General features: G+C 37.5%; 2 protein-coding genes across 3 annotated transcripts in view; one reads left to right on the forward strand and one right to left on the reverse strand.

The window, feature by feature from the left end:
• The window catches only part of LOC132174536 (ethylene-responsive transcription factor ABI4-like), a 788-nt gene extending 212 nt beyond the window's left edge, over positions 1-576 (forward strand). The window contains exons 2-3 of the mRNA XM_059586174.1: positions 22-411; positions 503-576. Of these exons, the coding sequence (XP_059442157.1) occupies positions 22-411; positions 503-576 (464 nt within the window). The remainder of the gene's footprint in view (positions 1-21; positions 412-502) is intronic.
• Positions 1-10737, reverse strand: part of LOC132173916 (uncharacterized) — a 46766-nt gene that overhangs the window by 25862 nt on the left and 10167 nt on the right. The gene's annotated exons all lie outside the window — the stretch shown is intronic.

Genomic DNA, 10737 nt, shown 5'->3' on the forward strand with positions numbered 1-10737 from the left:
CTTCCTTCTCTTCCATCACAGACAAGATCACAGACACCGACGCGGCCGCCACCATCGCCACCGCCGATAACTGCTCAAGCAGTAGGAAATGCAAGGGCAAAGGAGGCCCCAACAACAGCAAGTTCAGGTACCGTGGAGTCTGGCAGCGGAGTTGGGGCAAATGGGTAGCCGAGATCCGAGAGCCACGCAAGCGTACATGCAAGTGGCTCGGCACTTTCACCACCGCCGAGGCCGCCGCTCGCGCCTATGACCACGCCGCCATCATCCTCTACGGCTCAAGGGCTCAGCTCAATCTCCAGCCCTCTAGCGGTTCCTTGTCCCACTCCTACTCCTCCACACGTGGCACCTCCTCCTCGTCTTCAACTCAAACCCTCCGCCCTCTTCTCCCTCGCCCCTCTGGGTTTCTTTTGCGTATTTATATTTTTGACAGAGAGAGAGAGGATGCAAGTTTGGGGGTGGGGGTGAGACGGGCTCACAAGGGATGGGTGTTTGACTCGTGAAGGAGAAGACACGGAGATGGAGAGGGAGCTGGAGGAAAAGAGAAACTACGCTGGATATTTTGGGAGAAACAACTGAAGGGTAAAAGTATAATTTCACATCAGGAAAAGGACAATAACAGTGTCTAGGCCGGGCTCATGCCTTTCGCCAAACACCACCTTAATGATATTTTTGTATTCCTTATGAAGTGACCAATGAGCTTCAAATTTGAATGACCTCCCCTTGCGCCTCCTACTACCATGCCCATGCAAACGCATGATAATAGGAGCATGGTCAGAACTGAAAGCTGCCTCCACTGACACAGCCACATCCGGAAATTGGATTCACCACGATGCATTTGTCACTACTCGATCAAGGCGTTCTTGCACGAAGTCCAACCCATCCCTTCCATTATTCCACGTAAATTTTGGTCTCTTAGCACCTAGATCAGCAAGTTTGCAGAAGGCCAAAGTGCTTCTAAAAGCTTCCATTAGAACCCTCGCCCTAACAGCCCCACCTTGTTTCTCATCAGCGCAAAGAATTTCATTAAAATCCCCAAAGCATAGCCATGGTTCCGGGGCCAGAGAAGCAAGGTAGCGCAGAAGGGCCAACGCCCCCTGTCTCTTGTGCGCAACCGGATGGCCGTAGAAGCCGGTCATCTTCCAAGAGGCACCTCCGTTAACAGGCTTAATTTTAGCATTAATATGCCGCCTACTAAAATTCTGAATTTTCAAAACCACCTCCTCATTCCAAAGCAAAGCAAGGCCACCACTTCTCCCAACGCAGCCCACAACAAACATATTGCAAAAACTCGTACTAGTTTTAATTCTCTCCATATTTTTTTGGTTTTTTTTTGTTTCCATGAGGAAAGCCACATTGGGTTTCTTGACCTTGATGATTTGACACAGGTCTTTGACTGCCCGAGGGTTCCCAAGCCCTCGGTAGTTCCAACTTAAAATTATCATTGCAGTTGGCAGGAATGATTAACAGCTGCCGCCAATCCCAACCATTTGTTTCGTTCCCTTCTCACTTTCTTCTTCACTTCCCCTTCTCACTTTCTTCTTCACTTCCCCTTCATCCTTTCTCCCCCATGATTTCCTCTTCCCAACCAGAGAAATTAACTCAGTCTGTAGAGTACAGTTCTGGCCAGCACTAGCCTTTCTCTTCCAAGTCAGGCGTTGGGTTGGCGACTGAACGTGAACCCCCACATGGGTTTCATCCAACCCCTTCACCAAAGGAGTTGTAACTGTCTGTTGGGCGCCCACTGCACACCAGCCCATGCTAGTATCTGGTCCGCACTCATTCCGTGAGGGCCACCCCAATTCTCCTGATTCCGTCATTTGCAAAACTGCAGTTTCTGAGATGCCCATAAAAAGCACACTCTTCATAGGGTAGGACATGCCAGCTCACAATTTTCCCCCCAAGGGGGTTATTGGAAGCCAGCACCTCGTTTGGTGTTTCTTCCATCCCTTTTAGTGGGGAATCTTTTGCATTAATCAAAGTCCGTTCGCCCACCTTATCCTTGCCTCCCACAACATTCTCCCTGTAATTCGTCAGGTTTGTCTGGCCATTAGGGACCCCATTTCCGATCAAAATATTCGCGGAGGTATGGGAATCAGTAGAAAATTTCCCAAAAGGAGCGTTTTCCCCAACAACCGGATCCACCCTACCGCAGCCAGTAGCCACCAAGGGGTTGAGCTACCACCAGAATCGCCAGGACTACGGCTGGAGGTGGACCAAGAACCCAGTTCCTGCTTTTGCTGTGTTTCGGGTGTACCAGATCCCCTACGCCTCCTTTCCTCAAACCGCCTCTCATTTTTCTCCCCCTGCCACACAGACCTTCGAACTAGAGTGGGGACCCGCAGCCAGGGGCCGTATTGCTTACTGGGTTCTTGGGTTTTGCTTCCGTTTCGTTTCAAGCATCTAACACTCCCATGACGGATGACCCCACAATCAAAACAAAAGCGCGGAAGCCGTTCATACTGAAAGGCAATCCGCGTCTCCTTTCCTTGTATTTTCAGAACTCTTCCCCGTGACAAAGGCTTTGCCAAATCAAGCTTAACGCGAACATGTAGAAATTCTTCCCACCCTATGCCATCTACATCCGTATCCACCTCCTCCACGGTGCCCATGGTTGACCCGATTTGAAAACCAACAGCCTGATTCATGCAAGCCAAAGGGAGATTTAACATTCTGACCCAAAAGGTCTCCTTGTCGAAATGAATTGTTGCCGGGGAACTCATCCCGTCAAACTCTTCTACAGAGAATATGCTACCATCAAAAAACCAAGGCCTCCCTTCTAACACTCTATTCTTATCACAGGCATGTTCAAAATCTATAAGAAAGAGGTTTTCTCCCAAAACTTTAAAGGTAAGGGACCCCGAAGGCCTCCAACCCCTTAACAGTGTACGTCTAATAATCTCTTTGTTAACAAAACGATCAGCCAACAGCTTTCCAACCAAACAAGATTGACCACGCAACACATTCCTTCCACGACCTGTTTTTCAAGCTCCACCACTTCACTCTCTTCTTCCAGAAGGGAAAAAGTTTCCCACATCTTTGTCAACTCCTCTGCCATGATCAAAAGCAGCGCACTGCGTTCCTCTCAATAGATGGCTCACCTTCACAGTCTGCACGAGACTAGAAGCAAGTTTTCTTCTCCTCTAGGTTTTTTCGAGACCTAGAGAGCGGTTTTCGACCTTTAGTTCAACTACATGTAATCAATTGCTGGGTCTGTCTTGAATATATATGTGTGAGTCTAAATAAGTAGAGTCTCACAACGAAAATATGCAAGAAGTGTGAGTGATTAACATAACATTGTAGGACTTGGACCAGCCGAACCTATAAACTTAAACTTTTAGATTGTGTCATGTGTGGTGTCTCAACATGTTATATTATGGAGTCATTAAATTTATACTCTTCAAGTATCAATCTTCCTAACAAGTGATATCAAAGCCATAGTTAGCTCCGAAGATCAAGTTAGTTTGGTATTCAAGGAATATGATTGGTGATTTTTTTCTTGAAGCATTGATGGTCGGAGGAGAGAACGGAAACATGTCGAGGAGGTCGTTTTCATATTAAATGGGAACCTTCCTATGTTTGGATCAGTGAAAACTGGACAGGGGTTTTCTTAGTGGATAATTCGGTGGCAATAATATTAGTATGATTATAGAAATATGTGAAATAAGATAAATGCTTCGCTTCCTAATTTATTTATTTAATTTTTCAAATGATGTGTCACAACGTGATTTATTATTTTGAAAAATGTGTCACTAATACATCATTTATGGAGCAAATTTTTTAATTTTTTTTTTTAAGGATTAATGTAGCATTCCTCTTGAAATTAATAAATCACTGAAAACTGGAGAGTCCGGATCAACAAAACAACGCATGCAAATGATTTTAGGAGAAGGGCATAATAATAAACTGACGGCTCCATTGCGTCAATTACGCTAATTTTCATGGAATTTCGATGAGGTTTATCATATTGCTCATTTTTATATGGACAGAGTTTTCTTCTAAACTGGCTTGGAGAAATTTCCTCCAACCTAGTCTATAAAAGTGACATGTGTTCCTTGAACATGTAAAAAACACGTGTTTTTTTTAATAGCAGGGACAAAGTTTGAATAAATTTTATTAAAAACTCATGTGCACCTCACATATTATTAAAAAAAAAAAAATGATACATGTCACTTTTATAAACTAGGTTGAAGGAAGAGGACCCAGTTTGAAGGAAAACTTTATCATTTTTATATCGTCCATTATTGGCTGTCATAAAAAAATAAATAAATAAATAACATAAAACGACTTTAATTATAAGCATTTGCTTTGTAATGGAAGTGAGGGGTGGTGAAGATGATGGAGGGACCCTTTTTTCTAAATAAGAGGTATATAATGATTTCATTGTTAAAAAATTAAAAATAAATAAATATTGGTTAGAATTTGTTGGAAGTGCAAATAAAAATGCAAAGTTAAAGAAAACATGCAAGAAGGTTGTACACGTTTTTTTCTAATTAATTCTACCATTTTGGCCCAGCTTTCTTTTACTTTAATTAGCTTAGTAAATTATGTATGCCTTATAAGTCAAAAGAATATTTGTTAAGTTGCAACCTTATTAGACTTTATGATTTTTAGTTTTAGCTCTTAAGTGCTAGCCACCTTTGCGGACTTTGTAACCATAGTATTAAGTGTTATAATTATTAGAGCAACTTTTATTGACTTTTAGTAAGCAAGTTAGGTGCATCTATTTTAGGCTTTAATATGTAGCAACTTAATGAGTTGCTTTTATTGACTTTTGTAAGTTAGTAATGTATGTGTTCACATGTAAGAAATCCTTATATAAGGATATTATGTACGTTAAATTAAGTAAGCAATTAACAAGAAGAAGCAAGTGGGAAGCTTGATATTTTCTCTTCAATATTAAAGTATTGTAATTCAATCTTGTCTTTTGTTCTTTTTGTTCTTTTTGAGTGTCTGTGCATTTGGATATTGGTTTGTAAACTTATTCCCAACAGAATTGTCAAGTCAATAATGTGCTCCTTCAATATATATACAGAAATTGAGAGGGACTGGACTTGGAGTGGAGCCATAAGCCATTGACAAAGCCAAATTGATGTTGGCCTTTCAAGTAGGGGGAGCCTCGCATAGAAGATAGTTATCTCTTCGTAACTTGAGAGTTAAGGGTTTCTCAATTTCTCCTCTGCCTCCATCGTCTCTCACTGCCTATCGGCTCCACCACAGTGCTTTTATTAACTTTTGTAAGTTAGTAATGTATGTGTTCACATGTAAGAAATCCTTCTATAACGATATTATGTACGTTAGATTAAGTAAGCAATTAACAAGAAGAAGCAAGTGAGAAGCTTGATATTTTCTCTTCAATATTAAAGTATTGTAATTCACTCTTGTCTTTTGTTCTTTCTGTTCTTTTTTAGTGTCCGTGTATTTGGGTATTGGCTTATAAACTTATTCCCAACAGAATTGTCAAGTCAATAATGTGCTCCTTCAATATATAGACAGAAATTGAGAGGGACTGGGAGTGGAGCCATGAGCCATTGACAAAGCCAAATTGATGTTGGCCTTTCAAGTTGGGGGAGCCTCCCATAGAAGATAGTTATCTCTTCGTAACTTGAGGGTTAAGGGTTTCTCAATTTCTCCTCTGCCTCCATTGTCTCTCTCACTGCCTATCGGCTCCACCACAGTGCTTTTATTGACTTTTGTAAGTTAGTAATGTATGTGTTCACATGTAAGAAATCCTTATATAAGGATATTATATACGTTAGATTAAGTAAGCAATTAACAAGAAGAAGCAAGTGGAAGCTTGATATTTTCTCTTCAATATTAAAGTATTGTAATTCAATCTTGTCTTTTGTTCTTTCTGTTCTTTTTGAGTGTCCGTGTATTTGGGTATTGACTTGTAAACTTATTCCAAACAGAATTGTCAAGTCAATAATGTGATCCTTCAATATATAGACAAAAATTGAGAGGGACTGGACTTGAAGTGGAGCCATGAGCCATCGACAAAGCCAAATTGATGTTGGCCTTTCAAGTAGGGGGAGCCTCCCATAGAAGATAGTTATCTCTTCATAACTTGAGGGTTAAGGGTTTCTCAATTTCTCCTCTGCCTCCATCGTCTCTCTTACTGCCTATCGGCTCCACCACAGTCCCCCCGACATCAAAAGGTCCTACTCCATCGGCATATATATGTGTGTGTATGTATATAGTTTGTTTGATTTTGTTTGACTTTCTGCTGAGCTTTTTTGTTCATATTTTTCTGGTTTTCCTTTATTTGGGTTTTGTTCATATTTTGTTCGGATCTAATATTGTATTGGTTGGTTAGAAAAGTGAGGAAGATAAACAAATATTTTATAGTTTTTAGTTTGATGAAAGCTAAGATCGCCAATTAGTTTGGATCTTAGTTTAAGACGCTTTGAAAGTTAATCAGTTTAAGTGCAGCTGCTGATATTAGTTTATGGTGTTTAGTTTAAAACTTTGACCCAATTAATAATAGCCAACATCACCGATTAAGTAGATCGAGGTGGTGGAGTAATGTTAGTAGGGCTGGCAATTTTGACACAACCCGCGAACCTGACACGAACACGGCACGAAGTTAACAGGTATTGGGTTTGGGCTTATCGGGTTTAGGTCTTAATCGGGTCTACCCGATTAAGACGCGATTAAATTCGAGTTTGGCAGGTCGACCCGACGGGTCCACGGGTTGACCCGCCAGACACGTTTAATAAATGGGTCAACCGGGTTTGGCTGGTCAGCTGGGTCTCGGGTGACCCGCTAGACCCATTTAATTTTTTTTAATTTTTTTTTTAAAAAAAACCTATGTCTAAGTTCTAACTAAGTTAACCCTAACACTTACTGACTCACTCACGACTTCACTTCACTCTTCACTTCGCGGCTTCACTTCACTGGCCTATTCCTTATTTTTCTGTTACTTTATCTATGCGGGTCTATATATTAAAACATTCTCTTTTAAATCATTATTTATATATTAAAACATTCTCTTTTAAAACTTTTTATTCTTCTTGAACGGTTAAGATAAATTTGACTAGTCCTTTAGCCCAAGAGATCCCTTTATTCAATTATTTTTTTCCAATTTTGATTAAGGGTTTTTTTTATAAAAAATAAAAAATAAAAAATAAAAATAAAAAATAAAAAATAAAAACTAAAAAACGGTGTCGGGTCGGGCCGTGTTACCTGTTTAGCGCACTAGTCGTGTCGGGTCGTGTCTACCCGATATGACCCGGTTATGCTAAACGGGTTAAGCGGGTCGTATCGGGTTACCCATATATTTTCCTTGTTATAATCGTGTTAGACCCGCTAACCCGTTTAGCTAAACGGGTCGTGTTCGTGTTTCGGGTAATCGGGTCGCGGGTCTTAACGGGCCCTAATCGGGTCTACCCGGTTACCCGTTTTGCCAGCCCTAAATGTTAGAAAGATGACTCTTATGCTTGTTCATATTCCTTGTTTTAATTTTCATGTAATTTTTTTAGGGTAAAGTTTATGTACCCAATTGATAATGTTTCTCCAAACTTTCAATTGTAAAAACTACTAAAATATTGTCAATGTTCTCCAATGACAAAACTATTCTTAGTAAAATAAAAATAAAAAATATACTAAAAATTTTATAAAAAAAATCCTTTTTATTAGAAAAAAATTAAAAAATTTCGATTTTTTTTTTTTTTAAAAAAATTGTTTTAAAAATTTTCTAAATAAATTTTTTTGTTTTTTTTTTAAAAAAAAAATCGTTTAAAAAAATAAAAACTTTTGTTATTTTTAAAAAATAAAAAATTTCGTTATTTTAAAAAAAAATATTTCGTTTTAAAATAAATAAAATTTATTATTTCAGGTATATTTTCTAATTTATAAGGATATTTTTGTCTTATTGAGAAATTTATAGGGATATTTTTATCTTTTTGGTAGCCTTGGTGGACATTGACAATTGTTTGGTAGTTTGGAGAGACATTGTCACAATTGAAAGTTTAGGGTAAATATTGTCAATTGGGTGGTAGTTTGAGGGGATATGTGGACTTTACCCATGTAACCCAATGATAATGTCCCCCAAACTAATGTTAGAGACTCTTATCTTCCTTGATATTCCTTGTTTTAATTTTCATGTAAAGTAAAGTCAACTTACTCTCTTAAACTGCCATCCAATTGATAATGTTTCCCAAACTTTCAATTATGACAATATCTCTCAAACTATCAAAATATTATTAATGTAAAACAATGGTGAAACTATCCTTAGTAAAATAAAAATACAAAAAATACAAATTTTCTTTTTTTAAAAAAAAACAATCCTTTTTATAAGAAAAAAATTAAAAAAAATTTGATTTTTTATAAAGATAAAAAAATTTCTTTTTTTTTTTTTAAAAAAAAATTGTTTAAGAGGCCTTAAATAAAAATTTCTGTTTAAAAAATATAAATTTTCTTTTTTAAAAAAATTAAAATTTTCGTTATTTAAAAAAAATCATTTTTTATTTTTTTAATTAAAATTTTCTTTTTAAAAAAACTAAAAACTATTTTTTTTTCAAATTTATAGGGATATTTTTGTCTTATTTTGAAATCTATAAGGGTATTTTTATCTTTTTGGTAGCCTTGAGAAGACATTAACAATGTTTTGATAGTTTGGGAGCTAGGGACATTTTAATTGAAAGTTTGGAGGGATATTGTCAAGACTCAATTGGGTGGAAGTTTGGGGGAGATACTTCACCCAATTTTTTATTTCCCTTTCTTTTTCCATGATTTGAATAAAATAAAAAAGCAAAGCCAAACAAAATTTTAAAATTATTTTAATAAAATATATTTTTTGTTCCCCAAAAAAAAGTAAAAATAATTTTTTTTAGATTTTAATTTTTGAAAAAAAAAAAAATTAAAATGTTAATGTAGATTAACGAGCATTATTAAATTGGACGAAAACACAAGGAAGAAGTTATTTTATTTTATTTTTGGTAAGAAGGAAGATTTTAATTGAAACTCCTGAAAACCTTAAATATTTCATTTTAGATTTAGAAACCAGGGACTAAACTAAATTGATCATGGAAAGTAATTGAGCTCTGATACCAACTGATGCCGCCTGACTTGGTGGGATGCAAAGAAGCAGTAACAAGAAGAACGGATAAATAATTCGTAGATCTTGAGTCTATCAATGATCTAAGAACTCTTCTCAAAACTATAGATTCTATTTATGGTTCAAGGAAAAATATGAAGAAAACTCACCTATGAGTAATTCTTATTAGAGAAAACAGATCAATTAATATAAAACTGATTTCTCTTGAGGCTATAAGCATATATTTATAGCCCAAAATGCTAAACCTAATAAAATATGACATAACTACCCCCAAAACCATAAACCTAATAAAATAACGAAATAAAGACTCGCAAAACCTTAACCCTAATAAAATAACAACATAAAGTTGGTTTAAATAATAAAAAAGCAAAAATAACATATTGACTCCCCACGTGCGCTCGATCGCAGGCACGCGTGTAATCGATCGCACTTCCAGGAACCATTGCAATCGATCATGCGCTCGTTCACAGGATCGAGCGTAGTATTAGAATGTGTGTTCTGCGATCTGCATCACGGTGCATCGATCATGCATGTATCCACCATTTTCACTGTTATATATTAGTGCGATGTGCACAAATTTATAGTCTTTGTAATATTAGTCGCTTTATGTGAAAGGATCATAATTTTCAACAAATTTTTTAAAATTATAGATTTTTAAATTATGTATTATATATATATATATATATATTAATTATCAAAACGCTTAGAAAATATTACATATTAAAAATGTGGCATATTATGAAAATAATCAAAAAGAATTTCTCCCCAAAATGTTTCTTCTTCACTTTTGTAAAAACATTTTTTCATAAAATCAAAAAATAATTTTTAACTCACCTATACGCACCTCAGCCAATGGGTTACTCGAAACTTCAAATGTTGTTATTTTCTGGAGAGATTTACAGCTGCGTCATAGAAAGGAATGGAGAGAAGTTAAGAGCGTAGCTAGCTTACAGTATATTAACCAACGATCACCAACTCTAGCGGCTTTCTCTGTAGGTGAAAGAATGGGAAAGGCCGTGCAATTTCGTTATATTTGTTCAATCATGCATGTTTGGTCAAATAACTTTTTATAAAGATTAAAGCGTCTTAGCCAAATGGAAAATTAAAGGAGACTAGTACAAGACTTGATTGATTGAGGTTAGGGGACCCAAATATAGTTAGGGGTGGGCAAAAACCCGCCCAACCCGAAGACCCGCCCTGCCCCAAACCGCACGGGTTTTGTGCGTATTTTTGCAGGTTTGGGTAGGATTTATCCAACCCATGCGGGGTGGGGCGGGTTGCGGGTATAAGAATTTTTTCCTTGCGGGTACCCGCCCCGCCCCGATCCAACCCGCATTAGTATAAAAAGGAAAAAACCCTAGGTTAACCTCTCTCTATTTTGTTCGGCCACCTCTCTCCCTTAGTCCCTCTCTTGTTCTCTCGCTCTCTCTTCGTCTCTTTCGCTCTCTCGTTCTCTTGCTCTCTCTTCGTCTCTCTTGTTCTCTCTCGTTAGTGGCTCTCTCTCCATCTCTCATCTACACCGCCCTCCACCTCCTCAAATGCTGCTGCACCGCTCCCACCTCCACAAACTACAATTCAGATATTTTTCTCTCTCTAGACCTCTTTCATGAATGGGATCCAAGAGATCTCTTGATAAATTCATCAATCTGATGTTGGGTTGTTTGTTCAAACAAATAAATTTT

The sequence above is a fragment of the Corylus avellana genome, chromosome ca3 (assembly GCF_901000735.1).
Source record: "Corylus avellana chromosome ca3, CavTom2PMs-1.0".
Taxonomy (NCBI): Eukaryota; Viridiplantae; Streptophyta; class Magnoliopsida; order Fagales; family Betulaceae; genus Corylus; species Corylus avellana.